The sequence below is a fragment of the Podarcis erhardii genome (assembly GCF_964252035.2).
Source record: "Podarcis erhardii genome assembly, chromosome: 6".
NCBI lineage: Eukaryota > Metazoa > Chordata > Lepidosauria > Squamata > Lacertidae > Podarcis > Podarcis erhardii.
The window spans coordinates 30154144-30178710 of record NC_138510.1 but is presented as its reverse complement, the minus strand read 5'-3'; the positions used below and the strand labels follow the sequence as shown (position 1 = coordinate 30178710).

The 24567-nt window shown below is 43.5% G+C and overlaps 1 protein-coding gene and 1 long non-coding RNA gene across 2 annotated transcripts in view; one reads left to right on the top strand and one right to left on the bottom strand.

Annotated features, from left to right (window-relative positions):
- Positions 1 to 542: 542 nt before the first annotated feature.
- Positions 543 to 24567, bottom strand: part of NECAB3 (N-terminal EF-hand calcium binding protein 3) — an 82047-nt gene continuing 58022 nt past the window's right edge. Inside the window, exons 6-13 of the mRNA XM_081866804.1 lie at positions 11046 to 11182; positions 9340 to 9461; positions 7346 to 7425; positions 4874 to 4930; positions 3724 to 3836; positions 2010 to 2087; positions 1515 to 1606; positions 543 to 857 (exon numbers count right to left, since the gene is read on the bottom strand). Of these exons, the coding sequence (XP_081722930.1) occupies positions 829 to 857; positions 1515 to 1606; positions 2010 to 2087; positions 3724 to 3836; positions 4874 to 4930; positions 7346 to 7425; positions 9340 to 9461; positions 11046 to 11182 (708 nt within the window). The 3' untranslated portion in view covers positions 543 to 828. The remainder of the gene's footprint in view (positions 858 to 1514; positions 1607 to 2009; positions 2088 to 3723; positions 3837 to 4873; positions 4931 to 7345; positions 7426 to 9339; positions 9462 to 11045; positions 11183 to 24567) is intronic.
- LOC309344444 lies at positions 16628 to 20863 on the top strand. The gene is made up of 2 exons (XR_014157730.1): positions 16628 to 17131; positions 20430 to 20863. It is a non-coding gene; the product is annotated as an uncharacterized lncRNA (long non-coding RNA).

The following is a 24567-nucleotide window of genomic DNA, read 5'->3' as shown; positions in this document are numbered from 1 at the left end:
TGTTTTTTCACTTTGGCACACAGCCCCTAATGCAAAACATTGATCCTTACTGGAGAATCTTCTAATTTTACCCTCCTTGATCAAAGTTTCCTAAGCACTCTGAAATGACCTCAGGCACAGGGCAGGAAAGAGCTGGTTACAGCTGACCTAAAAATTGTTCGGTCTTCTCATTAATTTATCCCCAAAGCTTTGTGGGATGACAATATACAGCTCCTTGCATCTCAGAGTTATGGCCTTACATCTCCACAATAATCTGTATGAATTGTGCTCCCTTTGTGGCGCCATCCTCAGACTGCAGGAAGCGCTTGCTAGATTGGGCCAAAGGCCCATGTTCATATGGTGGGTGGACAATCAGATGCCTATGGCAAGCCCCACAAGTAGGACCAGAGTGCACCAGCACTCTTCCTACCTGTCATTCCCAGCAACTGGAATTCATAGCCGTGCTGCCTCCGACAGTGGAGGTATGTCATGCTATGCCGGATGGTCAAACCGACTGTTGTAGCACCAACAATCCAAAATTATAGGCTTTTCTTATCATCAAAGAGGCTAGCAAGGCTATGGCATTATTCTGGGTGAAACTCCTAATGTCAAAATGGTAGGAGGTGGCAGGAAGACGACGTTCAGGAAGGATTGCAGGGTGCATTCCAAAGTGCTGCCCCATTCCCAAAGCTGCAGAAGGAAAGAAGGTAAAAGCATTCCACATTAATATAGATGAGAAAAGCAACACTGAAGAGGGTGGGAGGACAACCCTGGAAGGAAGGCTGTCTTTCGAAGAGAATGCTTGCTCCATCCACATGCTGGCTGCCTTGAGGGAATGCCATGGGGAGATCAGTTATTGTTCATGATCCACCAGCAAGCTGAGGAAACAAAAACAAGGGGTTCACAAAACTCAAATGCAGGACCGGCCCACCCATGAGGCATGGTGAGGTGACCACCTTAGGCAGCAGGGTCCACTGGGGCAGGAGAACCCGATGTCCATCTTTCTTTCCCACCCACATTTGTTCCTGATATAGATCTTCTCCGACCCCTTCTTTCCTGGTGCAGAGGGCAAGGCACCATTATGGTGCCAAAATGGCTTGGACCAGCCCTGCTCAAATGGACAGACTGGGCTACAATTTAGTCTAATAATTTTTAAGTATTTCTTTTGCAAGAATAACTACAACTTATTCCAAGGACCATGAAGTATGGAACACAGCTCTGAAATGCCAAATAAAAATTAGATCAGAATAGAGACACATTATGTGACCTGTTTCTGATGTAATGTTAAGAGGTCTGATTAGAGATGGGAAGGCCTGGAAAAAAAATGAGGAAAAATTGGGGAAATAACCAGTTTTTTCCCCTTTTACAAAGCCGTTTTTTATGTTTGGGGGGAAAAGGGGGGAACTGGTCCCCTCCCCATTTTCCGGTTTTTTCCAGGCCTTCTCATCTCTAGGTCTGATGCACTTTAAAAAAAAAAAAGCAATAAAAGCAAAATTGGAAGAAAAATTGCAAATCTACATCGATCAGTACTCAACCTGGAAAGAGCATGGTGGTCAAAAGTTCTGGAGAGTCCAATAAGTCAATGATGGCACGCTGAAACTTCTTACTGTAGTTTGATTGCAGGTGGCTGCAAAGAAATGGGGAGAGTCGGGATGGTATCTATATCATCTATATATCTATATCTATATCTATATCTATATCTATATCTATATCTATATCTATATCTATATCTATATCTATATCTATATCTATATCTATATCTATATCTATATCTATATCTATATCTATATCTATATCTATATCTATATCTGTAGCAGGGGGTAAAAAGAGGCAAGTCTTATGGAACCTCTTCTTCTATGGGTGACTTCTGAGATTAGGAGTAGCCAATGTGGTGCCTTGCAGATGTTGCTGAACTACAACTCCCATCATCCCTGAGTACTGGCCCATGCTAACTGGACACCAGCTTTGAGGCCTCCCCCCGCCATTCCGTCTCCCCACAAATACTGCATGAATTGTCAGGAGCCACCAACCTTCTCCATGAAGCCACATCTTGCCAAAACTCATAGAGGATGAAGCAGGCATCGCTCGACAGTTTGTGGGCAGACACACTACAGGAAAAGAAGGCAGGCCATGAGGGAAAATGTTATCGCTACATGTCAGACAGTGTATAGTCTCTGACCCCAGGATTCACAGCCAGCCTAGCTCATGAACCATCTTCACAAGGATGTTTAAGAACTGCAAGTGCTATTCAAAGTATCATTTGACTTGTTGTGACGGCCCCATTTTTTTGCACAGCCTGCATTCGGCAGACTAGCAGACACTGAATTTTTTTATCTGATGCTTTGACCTTCCACGTCACCTTGACTTTAATGAAATTGCTGGACATGCTGATATTCTTCACTCACAAGAATTTATACTAGCCTCAAACTCTACTAAATGGGATCTGTTTACAGAACCCTTTCTGAATGGAACTGGGTGTTATACTTCACACGAGGTTGCTGACAAATATAGTAGCCCCGTGTCAAGTTTCCTTCCACTCTCCTATGAGTCTTAAGGCATATTTACCCATGTTGTTTTCCTGCCAGTGGGAGCTCCCAGTGATGTGGAATGTGGGTGACTGTGATGAGGTCACGGCACACATAAATTGGCTTAATGTTTTGGAGGATGCTGGTGATTGGGGATCGAAGGATTTGTTGATTTCAGATCTCCCAGTTTCTCTTTTTTCCAATCTTAGAGTCGGTTCTCCGCATTTCTGCAGCATTTTGCAAATTTCATTTTTTGAATAATCTCATTATAATGCTTCAGCATTTTAGGTGTGCCTTTCTGCTAATAAACATTTTGTGTGTGCAGTTTTGGCTAATGTACACATTTTTGCTAGCAACTACCTGTTATTTTCACCAACATATTCATTTCTATGTATGCTTTCCCACAAATATATGCATTTCTCCAGACATTATTTGGTTGGAGAACTACAGAGAAAATTTTGTATAAATGTAACTTCTGAAAAATGGCTGTGTTTTGGTTCTCCTATAGTTTCAGACCCAGCAAGGTCATAGTCTCATGCTCCTTCAGACCATATCCTGCCTTGAAGAACTGCCGTCACACAGCCAATTCCAGCAAACAATGAAATTGTGCTGACTTTCCCACGAAGATAATTGATTAATGCTAATACCTTCCCAAAGTTGTTGTTATTATTATTACTGTATGTTCATTAATTCAGCAACTTAATCTGCTGACTCTTCCTTTCTCACTGTTTCAATGATGAATGCTTTTGTTTCCCCCCAGTATTTGGAAGTAAAATACAGGCAGTTACTAATACATTTCCAATTAATTAATGCATTTTCCAACAGCAAAAATAATTACAGAACTAGGAAAGGGGGGAGAGTCTGCATTCACAATCATCTGAGTGTGCAATTTTCTTTCTGTGCTTCTGTTTGTTTTGCCATCTGTACAGAAAAAGAGTAATAATATTTCCCTGTAATGAGTCTGTATCTTGTAGTGCAGCATTCATCTACTTTATGGGGGATGTTAGGTGGGCAATTTAGTTCATAGATATATTCTTTTTCAGGAATAACTCTAAAGCAACCCTGTATCTTTGTTCTAAATAATACCACTAAGCTGTTTGGGAGAGTGAGTTAAAATTAATAGCCTGAAGATGGAGAGTTCGACAAAAGCCACAATTGCTGTTCTTAACAACATTTCTCATCCAAACAGCCTATGAAAGTCAAACTCTGGAAGACTTACTGTAGGCAGCTGCTCTGTCCGGCTGTGATTTCTGTGTAGGATTGGAGAGCTTGGCGGAATGCCTCTAATCCATTGTCTGCCACTGAGATCTGTCTCTGTGCCACTAGGATGTGCTGCAGAAAGTGGCAGAGGCAGGAGGGGGAAGAGAGATGGTGAGGGGTGATAGACCCAGTTCCAGTATGCTACATGCAATATCCCTATGATCAAAGGCAGCCCTTTGTATCTAAGGACTGCATTCCACTTAGAAACACACCCACCCAAACAGGTTCTGCAACACCCACTTATATTGATTTGGCAACTTTATGGAAGAAGCCAGTGACTGCAATTTTTGTTGGGTTCCTCCAGACAACCCATTTATTGAGCATTCGTCCTGATTTGCTTGCATGCAACTTACATGGAGGCTGAATCGTTTTTGGTCTTTATTACACATTTGTTCTGGTTTGGTTGCAGAGAGGTTATACTACAATGAGTATTCACCCTGCATCCATCCTGATTTGTTTGTGGGGCATTTAGGTGTCTCCCCATTACTCATTTGTTCATTCCCATGCTTTCCAATGCATTTCACCATTGCTATCCTAAAGGCAAAAAGCCCATTTATTTATTTCTTAAAGTGAATTTGTTGTACTGAAGCAACAGAATGCTTTAATCCACTGTAATTGTGCCAACCTACATTTCCTGGAATGTGCTTGAGTCCTCCCAGCAAAATACAGTCTGGAGTCCCCTTTTGTAATGGCACATATTTTCTCAAAGGTTGACAGCTTTAGAAATGTCAGTTTTGATCAAACTTCTGCAGAGGCTGCCATATAAACATGTTACCACAAGCTGGAACTAGCAGCTTCCCTTGCTGAGTGATCACAAGTACTAGAGGACTAGACTGCAACACCACTGACAGCCCTGGGCAGAAGAGAAAGATCTGGTGGAGGCAACCTTTCTCACCCTTGTAGCCCTGTGATATAAAAAGCTGCTCTTTCTAAAATTCCTTCCTCTACACAGCTCTCAAAGGCATAGGAGCCCTGTCCTTTACTCCATCTGGTCGTTAAATCATCTTCTTTTGTAGCCATCAGTATATTAATAGTATCCCAAGCACATTGGCTGAAGGATTTGCTCATTTTGATTATCAAATAAATGGAGCGGTCACAATTAAACTTACAGAAGAATCTCTCCCTTTGCAGACCACATCATCTTTCAGAGGTTCCAGCCTTGGACTCTGAGTAGACAGAAATGCACAATTATTGCAAAAGGAGGACAATGAATGCGAAAGTGTGAAATGTATAATTGACTTAATGACTGCCTTTTCTTTGCCAGCATTCACAGTTGCTACAAACCAAGACTTGGCTGCCATAGAAGAAGTGCTTTCTTTCTGGGGGTACTCAGGGATACGCATACCCCTAAACATTTTGTGAATCTTTGTACTTTTGTCCAATTACTGTATTTATTTTTTTCCGATTTGACTATAAAATGGTTATTTACTTGAGTCAAAATGAGACCCTACACATTTTTTTTTAAGAAAAAAAGCACTGCATAGAAGTATGTCAGAGCAAAATCCCTGGTAAGTTGGCCTGATGCAATGTAATATATGAGAAGAAGCATGACAGACTGAGAACAGGGCTCTTCAGATTTGGAATCCGACTCCCTTTAGGGTCTAGCCTTTGTGCATTTGAGCTCTTCCCAGAAGCAAAACCAGACATTTTTATTGGTATCCAGACATAAACCAGTGGGAGTTTTATCAGTTGGTTATTTGATGTCTCACGAAATGTGTTAAGGGTGAGTGTAATGTGTAGGAATTACTTGATCAAGGTAACATCAGATGGTATTTCATACGTATGGAACACTCTTAAGAGGCCACACACCATAGGCAGAACTTTCCTATCTCCAGACACAATGATTTTCAACAGAGACAGTTCACACTTTCAGCTGCAAATGACGAGCATGCATATATGAATCAGCTCCAAGGTAATGAGGATGATATTTCATAATCTCATCAGCAGAGAAGTCCCATCTTTCATAGGCGGAACAGTAAAAAACCGAGGAAGTGAGTCAAATGGTATATAGGAACCTATGTCATAGGAGCCTAGGAACCCTGCGTTATACTGAGTCAGACTACCGGCCCATCTCACTCAGTATACACTGAGTATACACTGACTGGCAGCAGCTGTCTGGGATTTCAGGTAGGAGACATTCCCAGCCATACCTGTGGATGCTAGGGATTGCACCTGGCACCTTCTGCATGCAAAGGAGATGTTCTGCTACTAAGATATGGTCCTTCCCCAGAAAGATTGGAAAGTGGAAAGAACAACATTTTCTGACATGTTAATATATGCATTCATGTATTGTGTGGCATAAGCTTTTGTGGACAACGGTTGACTTCACCAAGCTTATGCCATAATGAATTTGTTAGTCTTTAAAATACCACAAGACCTTCTTTCCCCTTTCCCCCTCTTTTTTCCTTTTGCAACAGGCTAACACAGCTACCGTTCTGGAATATTTCACAGTAAACACCCTCTGGAGATACTCCTTAGTCCTCTGTTTCATTCTAGGGTTTTGGCTATGTTCAATTTCAGCAGAAAGAACATGGGCCTTAATATAAGCTGTGAGAATGCATCACCTCCCTCTGAAGTATAAAGCATTCTTTATACATGACTGGAGACAAGGGACTCCTGGCACCATAAACAATTCTATAAAAACTTTTATTCCTTTGTCTTCGCCCTGGGAATATCCCGGAAAGGGCACAAGAAAACCATTTCGTTTAAGGACAGAATTTTATTTAGGATTTTTACTGCCACTTTGTTTTGAAATATATATGATGCTGTACATTGAACAGACTCTGGGTTGGATCCAGACTACACCTTCCACAGACAGAAAGGCTCCTTTCAGCTGGGATGCAACGGAGGGATTTTCCTGGGAGGTGGAGGGAGGCAACATTTGCCAAGTCACTCAGTCCTACAGGGTTCACCCAACCCTCTGAAACCAGCAGAAGCAATGTCTGGATCTCCAACTCATAATGTATTAGGCAGGCAATGCATGTACATATATTTGAAACACATCAGAGTCACAAAATAGGGCCCACCATGTAGAAGCCATTTGCATTTCAGACTTGGTTGGTTAATATCAGTTGCTTTGGTTAATGCAATAAACCTAAAAGAAAGGTTGCAATATTTCTATTGACACTTGGCTTCTGTACTCCCCCCCTTACTATAACTACATATCTTAGGGTCCCTTGACTGGTAATTGTGACAGTTTAAAACTGGCTTAAAGATGGGTTTAAAGCATAATCTACTAAGAAAAGGTACAAAGGTGGGGCCTAATGGATTAAAAAATAATAATCAAATCTTCCAAACCCTTGCTGGTAGGCAAGTTGACTTTGAGAGGCTGGGAAAGTGATGCCTGATTATAGGGTTTTATGCTCAAAGATTCCCTGGTCGAAGGATGGAGACTTCAGTCAGATATGTCTAGGGAGAACATGAACTGCCTCAACAAGAGATGATATTAAAGCGAACTAAGTTGTATTTTGGACCAGATCCAAATGCCCTGAGAAGCAGCCAGGAGCTTGGGAAAATGCATCTCTGTTCTACACAGAATCTCCATCATGTGTTATTACTACCAGTTCCATCTGTTGGCCCACCTTACTTTCCAGTTTGTCAATAAGCTGCTGTAGTTGGTCGATCTCAGCTGTCCACTGGCTGTCAGTTTCCACACAAACACCTGGATGCAAAGGGAAAAAGGGAGAAGAAGGAGCTGAAATCATGCAAAGTCTCCTCCTGCCTGTAGTTCAGCGGATAGGGAGTACTTCTGTAGTGTCGGCAGACGGATGGCATGGCAAACCTTCACTCCTTCATTTTAGCACAAATAAGGCTGGTCTATGTGCTTGTTATTCCTCCTTGACCCTGTGGCATTGCCCACTCCAGCCCACAAGGGAAGGCAATGCTCCATTCTCTCTCCTTCTATCCTCCCCATAATGGTTTCCTTGTGGTTGCAAATGTTTAAAGAATAATGTGCTCCGTGCTGCAACACAGACAGTACCTCTGCCTGGAGAACAGCCACGACCACTTCTGACAGGTTTTCATTTGTGAATGTACTTTCTTACACTGATGGTGTTGTGGTGAAAACTGTAACATGGGAGAGCCCTGGCCTGTGTTGGCTCACAGATCAGAAATGGGCTTTCAAGCTACTTCCAGACTTGTTGTTAGAACGATGCCTCAGGGCCTAACTAGATGTCACATGGACTGAGTGGTTGCCACTTGCATGGTGTAACATTGTCACACCCAGCATTCCCCGACCCTTGAAATCAGTAGCCAGTTATTTGGAGTGAAAGGGGTGGAGAATGCAGAAAGTGATGATATCACGTCAGGTGTTTCTTTTACTTGACATTACTCGGGAGATGTGGGCTGGAGGCAGTTCCCTGTAGGGTGGGGTGGGGAAAAGCATCAGGCTGGAAGGCCTGACCTAGAAGTAGCCCAGCCTTGTGGGCTATTTTGATAAGTGGGTGTGGCCACCTACCTGTCAGTCACCTGACTGCACAGTGCTAAGGTTAGAGATAAGCCATTATCGTTGCTGCTTTTTATTATCAACGAGCAAGCAGGGGGCTCGTCTCCAGTCCTAGTGCTGTGGAGATTAGCACTAAGATCGGAAATTCGCCTGTAAAAGGATAGCTAAAGGCAGCAGCAGAGGCTTATTTCTGATCTTAGTGTTGTAGTACAGTCTAAGGTCTACTTAGGCCCTGATTTGCAGCAATTCATTAGAAAGAAAGGCACAGTGTTTCTACTTATGAAGACATTAAGTGTGCCTACCTTTTGGTGTACCTCTTGTATCCCTCGTGTACACCACTTAGAAATGGCAGTATTAAGTGCTGCATAAATTATTAAAATAGGTAAATAAATAATTTGTGTCCCTCGCATGCTGACTTCAGCATCAAATGGTGACCTCCATGAATAAGCCCCCGTGTATCAAACTCCATACCTAGAATTTCCATATAACCTCTCATGACCGTGCTTTTTTCAAAACAGCGCACACCAAGTCGCCAGATCACTGAGTAATCAAGGCCCTGTTCATGTGTTTGTTCACATGGAGGACACTAAAATGTAGCAACAGGAGTGGGGCTGTGCTTCAAGTCCTGTTCTGGATGCATGGAGTCCTTATGCATGAGTGGTCAAATGTTTCATTTGCATCAGGGGCCTCTATTACATGCGTGAGACCTCTGTGCTCAAGATGCTGAAGGTCTGGTGGTAGGAAGATGAGGCAGCGGTGGGGTGGGGAGGGGGTGCAACTAGAAGCATGGTCCTGCTCTGCTGCTAGATGTGAGCACTCTACATGGGAGTAAACATATAAACACATTTTACTATGTTTTTATATGTGCTGTAAGCAGCCCAGAGTGGCTAGATGGGTGGGTAATAATAATAATAATGTCAATAGTGCTCAAGTGATGAGAAACCAGGTGATGCCTACGGTTGTGTGCACCAGGCCATTGTTAACGGTGGCCAGGAATTTGTACAAGACTTTGTTGCTGCATTCAGACATTTTATACCCTATTTTTTCCAGAAGCCACCCCTCTGCTTCTGGCAGTGAAGCAGCCAGCCTCAATGTGAAGTCTGACAAGAGGGATGGGGAGCCTGCCAGTACCTGTGGTGAGCATCCCTGAATAAGGATCTGTCGGAGACAAGCAGATGTTCTTCTGAGCTCTACGGCCACATCTTTTAGCAGTGCGTGGACCAATAAAAGCTTCTGATTTGGTAACATCATTCCTGAAAAGCACAAAATATGATGATGATGATGATGATGATGATGATGATGATGATGACAATCTTATTATTTTTTTCAATGTATTACCTGCCCTTCACCATCAGGTCCCAGTTCAGGTTGCAACAATTTAAAATTCAATATTAAAAACAGTTAAATTATAGATAGGGTAAAGAGATGTATCTTCAGCATTCACCAAAAACTGTGCGATGAAGGTGGCAGACACACACAGCGGCCATAGAGAATGTCTTCTCCCAGGACATCCCCCCCCCAAAAAAACCCCACCCCTCCGAAAGAGGTGGAACCCATAGGGCCTCCTCTGCTGTTCTTAATACCCAGGAGGGACTGTAGGGAAAGGTAGTCTTTCAGTCATTTAGGGGTTTAAACATAGTATCAACACTGTGGGTGGCGCTGTGGGTTAAACCACAGAGCCTAGGACTTGCCGATCAGATGGTCGGCGGTTCGAATCCCCACAACGGGGTGAGCTCCCGTTGCTCGGTCCCAGCTCCTGCCCACCTAGAAGTTTGAAAGCACATCAAAGTGCAAGTAGATAAATAGGTACTGCTCTGGTGGGAAGGTAAATGGCATTTCTGTGTGCTGCTCTGGTTCACCAGAAGCGGCTTAGTCATGCTGGCCACATGACCCGGAAAAACTGTCTGTGGACAAACGTCAGCTCCCTCGCCAATAAAGCGAGATGAGCACCGCAACCCCAGAGTCGGTCACAACTGGACCTAATGGTCAGGGTCCCTTTACCTTTACCTTATCAACACCTTAAACTGAGCGTGGAATTGAACTGCCACCCAAAGCAGCTGTTTTAAAACAGGGGTTATATGAGTTCTAAAGAGAATCATAGCCAGCAATAATACCTAAGAGTCACTTCTGCTGTGTGAGTTTCTGCACACAAGGCCCCTCATTCTTCATGGCAGGAGCACAAAGGAGACATACCTTAAGCACACTCTGGGTCTAAAATCTGTGGGGGCTTTTTCTAAAGCATTGTATTATTTACTAGTAATTCTGAAAACTTCAAGGATACGAAAAGTAGTATCCGCTTTGGGAGATCAGATCTAATAAGAATGAAATATTGGTTCCTCTCAGTTCCTGTGGGTTGCTTCTCTCTGGTGGCAATTACGTATTATTCCTGTCTCTGCAACTGAATGTCTATGTGACAGCTCCTCTGACTTCCAGAACAGCACTGCAGCATTCAACCAGGCAGGAAATGCAGGAACTGCTCCCAGAAATGGTGGGGACTGGGAGAAACCCTGGGCCAGAATGGGATGCTGGATGTAGACTGCACAACCCACTCCAGTCCTGCCATTGCCTCTATTGACTTTGTGGGCAGATGAAATATCAGTAGCAAAATAAAGTTCCACGTGTGGATGGAGCCTATCCCTCTGGTTTGAGACGAGGAGAAAAGGAAGGAAGGAAGGAAGGAAGGAAGGAAGGAAGGAAGGAAGGAAGGAAGGAAGGAAGGAAGGAAGGAAGTGCTCTGAGACCATTATCACATGAAGTGGCATGCCCAGAGAACCTTCTCCTCAGATTTTGGTGGCGCCTTTACATCTCTTTCTCACTCCCCCAGCCCTTTCTTGTACCTTTCTCGGCCAGCCTGTTCTTCAATGGTGTCTGCAGCACATTCCAGTGAGACCTGCAGGGACTGCAGCTGGTTCATCGTCTCGCGAAGTAAGAAGCGGGTCACAAACTGTTCCATTTTGGAGGAGCTCTCATATACCTGGAGAAGTGAGGGCAGGGGGTTGGGGGACACAGCAAAATGCTTCTGAACAATCTTTCCCCAGAATTGCTATCATTGTTCCTGCTCTGTTCAATGCCCCGTGGAAACTCTTCTTTCCACCATCCAGCTGCATTCACCAAGGAAACCGCCCTGCAGAAGGAACCTGAGCTCTGATGCAAGTTCAGAGCCTCGAGGGGAAGACCCAGTCAGTATCGTGCCGCTGCTGCACTCTAACATCTTTTATCCAAGGAATTCCAAATGCATAAATATAAAGGGGAGTTTTCAATACCCTCAGTAACAAACAGAAAGAAATGCATTGAGATAAGTATTACTTTCCATACATGAGGAGAGGGGGCCACACAAACAGAAGCTCTGCACTGTTATTGTGGTTTTTTTTTGGGGGGGGATTATAATTACAAATTAAAAAATGCTCAAAGCACTCTCACATAAAATTAAACCAGGAGCATATAATCAATAGATCTTTGAAATATTAGCAGGCGCATTTGTTTGTTACTTTCTTTTGAAGTGTTACCTTCCCTGCTGCAATTAAGTTTAAGATTATATATATATATATATACGCACACACATACACCAGTGGGCTTTGTTCGACGATAATGAAAATGAATAAATAAGAAGTGCTTTATCCACCAAGCTACACTGCGAATGAAGAGCCTCTGTTTTCACACACAATGGAACAAAGGGATATATATATATATATATATTATTAGCCACGCTACCAGAGCACAGGTAATAATGCAATATTGTGAAGCTTCTGTTCCCCTCCATTTTTTGTACAATAAAGATGATCCACATAAAATGGCTACTTCATCCATCCAGATGAACTGCTATTGTGAGCACAAATCTATTAGGCCTGACCTGATTATATAATTGTGGATTCAGTCATCTGGCAGAAAAGTTTCTGTCAAGAGACTATACTTTTAATCCAGTTGTAGGTGTACTTAGATGTAACAGCAGCTGTAGGATACTAGGATTATTGGAACATAGGTTGTGCTGAACAGGTATAAATTGGACAGTGCAAGTGCTGCTTAAAGCAGAGAAGCAATGGCAAAATAAACATAGTGCTGTTTCATAGAATCATAGAGTTGGAAGGGACCCCAAGGGTCATCTAGTCCAACCCCCTACAGTGCAGGAATCTCAACTACAGCATCCATGACAGATGGCCATCCAACGTCTGCTTAAGAACCTCCAGTGAAGGAGACAAACATGGCACAGGTCTTGCAGGTCACTGCAGCAGCTCCCTCGCTATCCATGTCTCTTGGTCCTAAATTCTACAATTTAGAATATTCATTTAAACATCCTTAAAATATCAATTACTCCCTTTCTTCTCCTTCCATGGTTCATTTTGCATATCATAAATCTCTGCATATTTTACATAAACTAAACCATTCAGTATTCCATTATTACATCCATCAAGACTTATTTACACTGTTGAATTTAACTTAATGCTGCCAAAGTTTTCGAGTGTACACAGTTTCTCCCCATATATTCAGTCTTCTTTAAACATATGTTCTTCTTGTTCTCTTATTCTATCCTCTTTACAAGTCCTGGTCACAAGCTCCCAGAGGCTGCAATCAGCTAAATGGAACTGCTGCTGGCTTTTAACTTCTCAAAAAAAGAGAGAGATTAAAGTTTGTTATATCTCATTTTATTAGGATGGTGGGGATATAATATGAGCCTTCGATTCTTGCTGAACAGATATAGCACCACATTTATTTTGCATTTCTTAGCTTATTGAAATTTGCCACCTGACTCTGAAACTCTAAAAGGAAGTACATTGTGTAAGATGTTGGTGATGGCAAGTATCCATAAATGGCAGGGTGGATTTTGAACAAGAGAGTCAATCCATCTCCAGAAGACCCAAATGCATTACATTATTAGTGCAATTAGTTGATTAATTCCTATGACGGTTTAGATGGATGTTAAGGGGATCTGTCCTCTGTGAAAGGTCACTCAGATGACAAGTGCAATGACTCAGTGGCTAAAGAAGAGGTCTTTAATCCATGAGAGCTGGGCTGAAGTTCCACTCCTGCCATAGTGCAGTCTTGGCCAAGTCTTGAGCTCAGTTCCTTGCTTGTATTGCAGTCAAGCCCTTTGTGGAAGTTTGCGCTGTATTTGCCAGCACAAAATGGAAGCTGAAGAATGACTGGGCTGTGTGCTTTTTACAGCCAGTCCAACAAAGCAGATGGAGAGGAAGACTAGTGATAACAGCGGCGGCAGCCTTTCAGAATAGTCAAAAGCTTTCATGACTACCTGTAAAAGTAGCTTTTTTCAGCCGGAACTCACCAGAACTCAGTTCTGGTACCTCTCAGGCACCATTGCTATTCTAAGAGAACGAGGGAGGTTCCAACACCTCTTTATCTAGAAAAACAGCATTGATTATTCCCATATTCTGGCAGGATGTGTGTTGGGGGGGTGAATATGAGAGAAGCTTGCCCAAGGATCCCACCCAATGAGTTCATGGCAGAGGCAAGATTTGAAGCAGGAAGTTCCTGGCTTCTCAATGAGCCTCCTTGCCCACAATACTACACCAGCTCTCAGTACTAGACTTTCCTGACATATCTCGATGATGCCATTTCCTTGCACAGACAAAACTAGACCTCTGAAACACACATATTAGTTTTTTGTTTTTTGGTTCAACCTGTTTCTTTGTCTGTTGCTCAGTCGTGGTGCCAGCTATTTATTTATTTTTGTTAGGGAATATTTTTTTTTACCCGGCTCTTCAACCAAAAAGGATTCCTTGGGTAGCTTACAAATCACTAAAAAAACAAAACCCCAGACAGCCCCTGTCCCTGAGGCTACAATGTAAAAATGCATGACACCAAAGGAAAATGGATTGGAAGGGAGGAGGAAATAAGCAAACTCAAGTTCAAGTTCTTAGTTACATGTTGTTCTAATGAACAGCTGGAGTGGAATGAGTTGCAGAATGCACCTCTACAGAGCCCTCCAGTGGTAAAAATGGGAATAAGAGTTGCTGTGGCTGATGGAAGGCCTAATACAATGGAAGCCTGTACAGTGGTACCTCAGGTTAAGTACTTAATTCGTTCCGGAGGTCCGTACTTAACCTGAAACTGTTCTTAACCTGAAGCACCACTTTAGCTAATGGGGCCTCCTGCTGCAGGAGCACGATTTCTGTTCTCATCCTGAAGCAAAGTTCTTAACCTGAGGTAATATTTCTGGGTTAGCGGAGTCTGTAACCTGAAGCATATGTAACCTGAAGCGTATGTAACCCGAGGTACCACTGTAAATGTTGCTGAAAGACATTCCACCATCCTTGGCCATTGGCCAGGCTGGCTGGGTCTGATGGAAGTTGTAATTCAGCCTCATTTTGAGGGCCACAGGTTTGTGATCTCTGGGTTAAAGGCCTCAATAAATTAAATGTAACACTACTCAGTTGGTAGAGCATGAGACTCTTAATCTCAGGGTCTTGGGTTCAAGCCCCACATTGGGCAAAAAGATTTCTGCATTGCAGGGGGTTGGGGTCCCTTCCAACTCTACAGTTCTATGATTCTACTACTAATAAAAATAGTAATTTATGGCCCACCCTTTCCCCTTAGGTCCTAGGGTGGGTCAGAACAATTTAAAACAAAATACAATCACTAGAGGGATGTGGGTGGCGCTGTGGGTTAAAACACAGAGCCTAGGACTTGCTGATCAGAACGTCGGTGGTTCAAATCCCCGTGATGGGGTGAGCTCCCATTGCTCGGTCCCTGCTCCTGCCAAAGTGCAAGTAGATAAATAGGTACCACTCCGGCGAGAATGTAAACGGCATTTCTGTGCACTGCTCTAGTTCACCAGAAGCGGCTTAGTCATGCTGGTCAGAAGCTGTACACCGGCTCCCTTGGCCAATAAAGCGAGATGAGTGCCGCAACCCCAAAGTCAGCCACGACTGGACCTAATTACCTCACAATCACTAGAATAGGCTGAGTCCTAAACTATGCATCTCAAGTGTCAAAGCCCAGGTTTAAGAGGTGCGCACAGGTCAGCAAACCTCTTGAAGCAAACAATGTAGCGAAGATTTCCTAAAATACTATATGCCTAACTGAGGTGCTACAAAATTATATAATCGATTGGTTGACCAAGACTGTTCTCTGAAACCAATCCTAAAACATTGTCCTGTTTGTGTCAGCCATCCCCAGTTCAGCTGTTCGCTGGTGGCGGGAAGTTTTATTACAGGAGCCATCATGAAGTCCGACGCAGACAGAACCATTTCTGTGTAGGAGATAAATTACTGAGTAACGTAAGGAGGCAGTGAATAATTAGATACCAAAATGGGGCTCATAAATTAAAGAACGGGAAAGATGCCAGAACTGCACACAATAAGCTGATAGGGGGAAAAAAGGGAGGGGCCATTTTACCAAGGTAAGTATCACCCCAGTGCAATTTCTGTGAGATACTCCATCAGCTGACAGGATCTGCCTGGTTGCTGCTCTGAACAATGCACTTCCATTTCCATTGAAAGGGAGGAAGAGGGATTTTTGATTCATTAAGAGCCAGCACACCGCAGATTAGCAAAAGGCAACATCCTCTGCACATCCTCTGGCCAGAGGAGCTTCCCCCTCGTGTTCCTTTTTGCTTCATAAATATGCTAATTTCCCCTTTCTTCTGCATTCCTTCTTCTTTCAAAATTCCATTTCATGGAGACATGATGAATCTACTTTCCAGCTATCTCTGCTTTGCAAAATTATCTTGGAGAAACAATCATGCAGTGGGGTGGAGAATCTGTCTCTTTGCATGTTTCTAGACAGGGGCTTAATATTGCAAGGATATCATTTAGATGCTGGATGATTGTTAACAGTTGTTTTTTTTTAACATTGATTTTTGCTGGAAAGGGTACATCCAGGTTAAATGGGTGAGAAATGCATGCTGGCATTTTGGTACCAATCACATCTGGAAGACCCTTTCCTTCATAAATGGAGATAAAGCAACAAAGAAGATGAAAAGCAAGAAAACTGTAGGTCAGATCTGGTCACATCAGATTAGGTTTATTCAATTTATAAATCACTTCCCACTAAAGCGATTTACAACCAGTAAAAAAAATACAGCAAAAACCTAAATAAAGAACAAAAAACAGATTCAACAGCACAATACTGTTGTCATTAGTGTCTCCCAAATGTCCGAGAAAACAAAAATGCCATTGCCTGTCACTGAAACAATGACAAGGTTGGTGCCACACAGACCTCCTTATGAGAGAGCTTTCCATAAATGGGGTGAATGCTACAGAGAATTCCCATTCTCTTCTTGCCACCCTCCAATTCTCTCTCAAAGGGGACACACAGAAAAGGACTGCAGATGATTATCTCAGGGTCCAGAGAGGTTCAGGTGGAGACAGGAAGTTGTTTAGGTATGGTGAGCTCAAGTTGTGTAAGGCTTTCAGGGTCAAAACCAGCACACTGTGAAATGATGCAGGGCCCAACACAGACCTTCTAAACCAGAGGAAGTCAATGCAGTGCCCTCCAAACACTGGACTACAATTCCTATCATCTCTTATCACTGGCCATGCTTGATGGAGATTGATAGGGTTGCAGTTCAATAACATCTGGAGAACTCCATGTGTTCTGCTTAATTCAAATATATTCCTGTTTCCTGGTTGTTGTGGCTCAGTGACAGAACAAAGGGCAAAAGAAGAAGAAAGATCTCAGCCACTGGTGACCGCAAAGGCTTAGCTGTGTATCTCTCAGCCATTGTAAGATTGCCCTATGAACTTGGATGACATCACAATAGCACCTGATGTTAAAGTCCCAACCACAGGAGGGGCTGGTAGCAACATTATCATAGCTGCTTTCCCAGGAGGAGAGCCACTACCCTGGTGGCATGATGGGGAATAACATCTCCCACAGAAAAATAAAGAAAAATAAGTGTGATAAGTCTGCAGACCAGGACAAGGACAAAAGGGGAATTTTAATCTGCTTGAAAAAAGACAAGTCCACTGTAAGTACCAGTCGATTAGTTGCTCCCCCATATCCTCACCCCCCCAAAACACCAGAAGCTGAGGGTGCCCCCTACACCCTCTTTCTGCAGTCTTGTACAACTGCATATAATATACGTCTTCCCCCTACACAAGGTTTCTCTCCTGCCAAGCTGTTTCTACATGCAGAGATTATGCCATAATGCTGACAAGACTAGCGGTAGCGAAGGTGTTGCCCTCCAGATATTACGGGACTACAATTCCCATCATCCTTGACCATGTTACCTGGGACCGATGGGAGTAATTGCTCACCAACACTTGGAGAGCATCATCTTGGCTACCTGTGAACTAGACCCAGGGACCCCAGTGTCACCACCATCTGAAAAGAGACCTGGGAGTGAGTATTCTCAGCACTGCCATCCCAACTGTGGAAGGCTCTCCCCCCGAAAAAGCCACCCGGGGCCTACTTTGCTGTCCATTCAGACCAAAGAAAGACATTTCAAAAACCTTTTCAGGCTTTTCAGACTTCACTGCAGCCTTGTTTCTGGTCTCAAATGTATAACTGTGGATCCTTCACACATACCCCTCCATGTAGGTTGGTGGTGTCACATTCTATAAGTGGTGATGGTAATCTTCAAAAATATTGGAGAGATTTCCAGATATCAGGAGAGTGCCTTTTTGCACTTATCATTTATGGTGGCATAACTGTTCTTTCCATCAGGGTTTCTTTTCTGGCATATTGCTGAGCAACTTCGTTATTACTCAGCTAGTATTTTAAAATGATGTACTACCCCCACCCCTGTGTACCACAAAAAAATTGACTTTTGTGAAAGATCTGGAATGGATCATCAATATTTGCATTTGTGTGGCATTGTGTAAGCATTGTCTCAGTTTTTGTGTGGAAGGGTTGAGAGACGCCTGTTTTCCTTCCCTCTGATCACTGCGAGCTGTCAGCACGCAAGCTCTGTTCAGAGGAGGGATATATACAGGGTGAGTCTTTTAAAAGAGGCCCCATGGAACATGTGTACTCTGTATCCACGGGGCCTCTTTTAAAGGACTCACCCTGTATATGGCAAAAGGAATCAATGGCACTGAGTCAATGCACTGCCTATACCTTCAACTATTAGCTGCAGACAAAATTCCATCACATTGACAAGGCTCACCATAGTTCAGGCAGACATGCAGATCCTCTTCTAATCTCCTATCTTCCCACAATATTCCAGCACAACAGGCATTAAAATAAAAATGATAAAAGCTGTGAAACGGCTATCTCAGTGCACACGCTCATAACTCTGACATTTGCTGAGGGACACAAGGGTACTTGAGGGATAGAACTACAGCAGTGGCACTTTTCCCATGAGGGCACAACTCACCCTTAGTTTGGAAAGCAAAACCTCAAAGTCACTCTCTAATAACTGTGACGTGTGAGCAAAAGTGCAGGCAATCAAGCTACAAATTAACTCTTTAAAAAAGCCAGATCAAATAGCAACAGTGCTATGATAATTGGTAAGTGTGGAAAGGACCTAATTCTTCTCAGTCAGCTCCCGAGAAGAGACATCTATTGACCATCCAAAGGAATGGTCAACCAATGAAGTTGAAGGATGAGAGATTTGCAACAGACAAAAGGAAATCCTGCTTCACACAGCATTTCATTAAATGGTGTATTTAAACAAGATGTGGAGGTGGCTAACATTAAGAAGAGCCTGCTGGATCAGGTCAATGGCCTGATATGAACGGTAACATATCTTTGCTCCTAATGAAGGTTAGCTAACTCTGGGTTATAGAGATTACAGGGATTTCCTGCTAGTGTGACCTAGAGATTCTTCTGCACTACACACACACCAGTTTCCTGTAATGACACAATTTATTTAGTTTTATTTATTTATTTATTTAGTTTTGCAGTTTAGTTTTGCAGTTATACACTTTTGCTGCTTTGTCCTTGCTGTTCCAGCAACTATTTCTTCATGGAGCACCACATTCCCTATTTCACTGCAAGTCTCTCTTCTTTCCCAAATTTTGAACGCAATCAACCTTAAGAGGGAACACTATAAAAAGCTGAGACTAAGCTTCCTCAGTTCCACTAGTGCAGGGGTCAGCAAGGCTTACCAGGCATGGGCCAGATCACTCCCGCAGAGATCCTCCATGGGCCAGACCGGCGCAGCGTGACGCCGGAAATCGCATCTGCGCATGTCCGCAGTGCCAGAAATCACTTCTGCGCATGCCCAGATGCCGGAAATTGTGCCTGCGCAGAAGCAACTTTTGGCATCTGGGCATGCACAGAAGCGATTTCTGGTACCGCAGTCGTGCAGATGCGATTTCTGGCATCTGGGCATGGGCAGAAGCAATTTCCATAACTGCGGAAGAGAGTCCCCATGCCACACCAGTTTAGCGCAGTGGGTGGCTCGTTTGGGGGTGGCTTGTGGGCCGGTTAAATGGCCTCCATGGGCCACTTTTGGCCCATGGGCCGCAGGTTGGGGACCCCTGCACTAGTGCATTAGATTTCAGTACTACTGAACACAACTGATTACAGCAAATCACCCACTGATCTACCAGTAGATCCCAGTCTACCTCTTGCCCACCCTTACCCTAGATCTGCCCCACCCTTCTAGGGCCCATGTCCCACTCAGGGCAACTTTAAAATTACAATACTACTATATGTATATAGCAACATTAAAGATCTGTTTAAAAAACAATGGCAGTGTTAACAGGTAAAAATGACCTTCATAGTACTTAGCAGGCAAAAATGTGCCAGAATAAAAATGTCTTTACCAGCTAGCTAGCAAATCACAATTCATATCACAAGGTGCGATATTGCTGCAGTCACTTAGAAGACCCAATATCTTGCTGTCATCAACTGTGCCTCCACTTCCAGAGAAGGGCAGGTTGGAAAGATGATGATGATGATGATAATTTATGTCCCGCCCATCTGTTTCCCATAGGTGGCAATCCCATAGGTACACTGGTCATTTAGGGCTTTAAAGTTGATCACCAACACTTTAAATTGTGCCAGGAAACAAAAGGGCACTCAGTGAGGATGCCACAGGACAGATCATACACAGTCCCTCTGATGCCCACTAACAACCTTGTTGTTGCATTCTGGGTCAGCTGCAGCACCCAGAGACTCTTCTGCTCAAAAGTAGCCACTGCAAGAATCACATGAGAGGAAGCCAACAGTGTTTAAATATCTGTCCGGAGGCGATAGCTGAGACTATGAGGCCCAATCAAGTGCTTGACTCAGGCTGCAGAAATGGATCAGGGAGAATTCTTGTGCTTGAGGGAGGAAAGTTTCAGTTTATTAGGAAGATTCTGTTTTGCTTACAGGTCAAGGTAGTGCTGCTTCCTCCTCTTGGAAAATTGTCTCATGGCTCCAGAGTCCTCCCCCTCTTCACTCTCCCCCTGGGGAGCAGGGTAAATTTTTGTGGCCGGCAAGAGCCAAGGGGCTACCGTGGAGACAGTCCCAGCAGCCCCTCATTGCCATTTCCTTCAGCAGCCCGACGAGGAGGAGGAGATGGAGACCACCAGCTGCGGAGGATTCTCACAATGTTTTTCTTGGTTGAGGCTGAAAAGACAGGGGTCAACGCAGACGGAGACTCCACGGTTGCCAAAAATAAAACCAAGAATTGGTACACCATACATCCAGTAGGCATGAGAGGACCACCTGGACTGTGATCAGCAGACATTGCCAGGTCAAGGGTACGGAAACAAAAACCTCCAGGAAACAGGAAGGCAATAAACCAAGCTGAGCATCCCAAAAAGGCTGGTCACCTTTAGTGTGTGCTTGAAAGTGGGGCGAGAACAAGGGTCTGTTCTCACATGCTGCTATCGTGCCGATCACAAGGGCAATGTGAGGTTAAAGTAAGACTTAATGGGTTAAGGCAGAGATGAGGAGCCTTGGGTTTTCCAGATGTTGTATTCTGACTACCATCAGCCCCAGCCAGCGTCGCCAGCATGGCCAATGGTCAGGGATGATGAGAACAACTGGAAGGACACAGGTTCTGTTCCCGGGTTGGATAGTTATCATTGTACAATATTAATGCATGAGCATGCTAGAATCATTCAGGCAATCAAGCCCATCATTGTAAGAGGCAAGCTACACAGGTTCCTTGAGGCTGTAAGCCAAGAAACAGGTATGGTCCTCCTAGAAAATCCAGCAGACACCATCCAAAGAATCCAGAAGAGAAGTAGCTGTAAGATGTTGCACCAGCAATTGCTGATTGGGAACTAACAGTTGTAACATTGTGGAATGTGCTGTGTAATAGGGAGAGGCCCTGATTCACCTCCCACACTTAACTATAAGCTATGAGCATTTTGCTTCCTTTGGGTGTCTTCATGTTGGTGCCTCATGAGGGAATCAGGTTGTTGTGGGTTCCAAAGCCTGAAAACAGCAGAACAATTGAGGAGAATTCAGTGGCAAGTGGAAATGCATTTCCACACACCCTGTGGCTTTATTGGGTGTTTTGGAGGGAGAATCATATACACAGAATGCCTGTTTACAGAGTACCTGCAAGAACGTCAAACATTAAGAGTTTCTCAGCTCCAGTCCTAGCAGACACTTTAAGAACAGGCCTCCCTCTCATCCTCTGAAGGGCCAGTCAACTCATTACAGCATTCGTTGAGAAATAACGATGTATTCTGAAAAAAAATTGGTATGTAGCTTGGGACTACAGGGGCACGGTGCTCCAAAACCACATCCATACTCAGCTCAGATACCATCAATTCACATTTCCATAGGCTTTTATAGTTTGGGAATTCTCATGCTGCTGGATATACCGGTAAGCCATGATAGGTCAAACAGAACTTCCAAGGTTTGTTTTTCAAATAATATTTATTCAAGTTTTAAAAGATTACAAAAAGGAACACAATATACAAAAACAAAACATATCCAAGAGAAAAATAAAAATAAAAATAAAAATAAAAATAAAATAAAAAATAAAAAATAAAAAAGCAAAGACAGCAAAAAAAAAAGATACAATCAAAAAGACAAAAAAACAAGTTAAACCTTAATATAACTCCCTTTCTTAACTTATCTCCTTGACCTCCTCGCACCTCCCCTATTTGTATTCTGATTCAAATAGATATTTCAGCAAATCCTTCATCTTTGTTTTTATCCTTATAACTTATCTTAATATACTGTAATTTTCCATTCTCTCATTCATCAATTAGCCATCCACTTTTACTTTATTTAATCTCATTTCTCCTTAGAACTTATATATCTGAACTTATTCTCTTAAGACATTTCCCCTAGGGTCACAAAAAATTCTATTCCACGATTTTCCCATCTCTCATTAAAAAAAAAAAAAGATTTTTTTTTTTAATATCACAAGATATACACTTTAAATTCCCAATTTTTCTTTCACCATCTCCCCTCCCCGGTCTCGGCCCCTACCAACTGTTCTCCAAAAGTCCATCAACCCGGAGATCTTAAGTCCAAGGCTCTTAACTCTCTTTCATGTCCCTTCTGCCGATCTTTTTGATAGTCTTTGGTGTTAAAGAACAGATCTCGGGGGAGCTCCAACCCAACGGTAGTCATATTCCTTCTCGGCGAGTCTGCCAGACTTCCATAGTTAAAGGTAGGGCCCATAGAATATTCCAAATCTTGTTTCACACTCCTTCCAAATCCGAAGGCCCCAGAGGCTCCAATCTCCACCTGGCTCAGATTTAAATCCCAAAAGTTATTTGGTCCCCACATAGGGTGATCTCTCCAACTTTCATTTTCCAAACCAAGCCAGGCTCTCATCTCCAAAAACTGGCTTCTCCTAGTTGCAGACGTATAAGGCCTCCAGTTATAATCCACCATTTGCCTCTGTAGGGTTGCGACTCCCCCTTGCATCACTTTAACAACAGCAACTTTCTCCTTCTCTGGTTCTTCAATTTGTTCAGTTAAAAGAGATTCCTGTGCTGGATTCTTGTCTACTTCTTTGCTGAAGCCCACTTTTGTTCCCAAAATTTCAACATTGGTAGCCATGACGTTTATCTGTTCTTGCAGCTTTCCCAGCAGATAAAATGTCCTATTCAATTCAGACGCGACTTCCTTCTCAGCCACCATCCTTGAAATGTCCAAGGTCAAAGCTAGTTTCTCAAAGGCTTTATCTTTAGAACCAATTTCCCAGCTGCATCCTTGCAACACTATCCCAAAAGTCCCTCTAGAGGGACACAGTTTCCATTTACACTCCTTCTAGCACAGTCCCAAAAGTCCCAAACGTAAAATTGTAACAATTCCAAATGCCTTCCTTCTTTTTAAACACAGAAACTAACAATAGCAACAAAGTCCTTCTTTTGTATCTTGACAGCTAGCTGTCAAATTTATCTATTCACCATCCACGGGCTCTCGCAGACCGCTCCCGGGTTTAGGGAAGTGGCGCTTCAATTCCCAAATTTTGACCTTCTCCTGCAGGCTTCCCTGCTTCCAAAAGAGTATTGATAGTAGTTTCAATCAGTGGAGTTTTCATCCTTTAATCCTTTAGGTAAGACTCTCCACGACCTTAGTTAACCAATTCTTTGCTACAGTTTATTTACAGAAAGGGGAGGTGGACTTCCTGTTTAGACCTTCCCCGATCGGTGCCAATTTAAAAATACTTTAAAAGCCCAATTTCCGTTCTACTCACGGGTTGTTGTTTTAAAATCCAATTGTCCACAAGAAAAAGTCAGCGCTCTCCAGCAACGGCTACACGGCTTCACTCCGTAAAAAATAGCGGTCGATTCAAAACACCGTGCCGCTCACCCCACATCACTTCGGAACCCCAAAAAAGGGGTTTCCCTGCGGGTAGGGGGGGCGCTTCTGGTGTCAGCCGAATCCCACGTTCCCAGGCTTCCTCCGCCTGGGATTTTTGAAGGGTCTCCGCCTTCGCCGTGGCGGCACGACCCGAATTCCACGGAGTGGGTTCCTCTCAGTCAGAGGAACACCACCATTGCCGATGGCGCTAACCCGGAAGTCCAGGTATATTTGATTTTCTGGATGCTGTTGACAAAAAACAGGGTGCCCCTGTTATATTATGTCTGGCCTGTGGGCTTGAAATACAGAATTTGCCATATAGCAGGTCAGACTATTTGTCATTCTAGTCTAGTACCGTCTACTGACTGATGGTGGCTCTCCAGGGTTTCAGGCAGAAGAGGTCTTTCCCATCATCTGCTATATGATGGCTTTAACTGGAGATGCCAAGGATGGAGCCTTATGCACGATAATCCCTTGCTGTACCACCAATTTATGGTTGCTACCCAGAAAGCTTCCCAAAGCATCTTGCTGGCCTTTGTTGGGGACTAGGTGGACCCTTTGTCCATCTAGGCAATCCTTATGGTCTTGCAAATCATCACACGCTTTTCCTATATTAAGAAGCTAAAAGGGTATTTGTCAAATTCATGGTGGATAAGGCTACCAGTGGCTACTATTCATGATGGTTACATATTACCTTTGCTACTGTAGGTGGCAAGTCTCTGTACGCCATTTGCTGGCAGGGGCAAG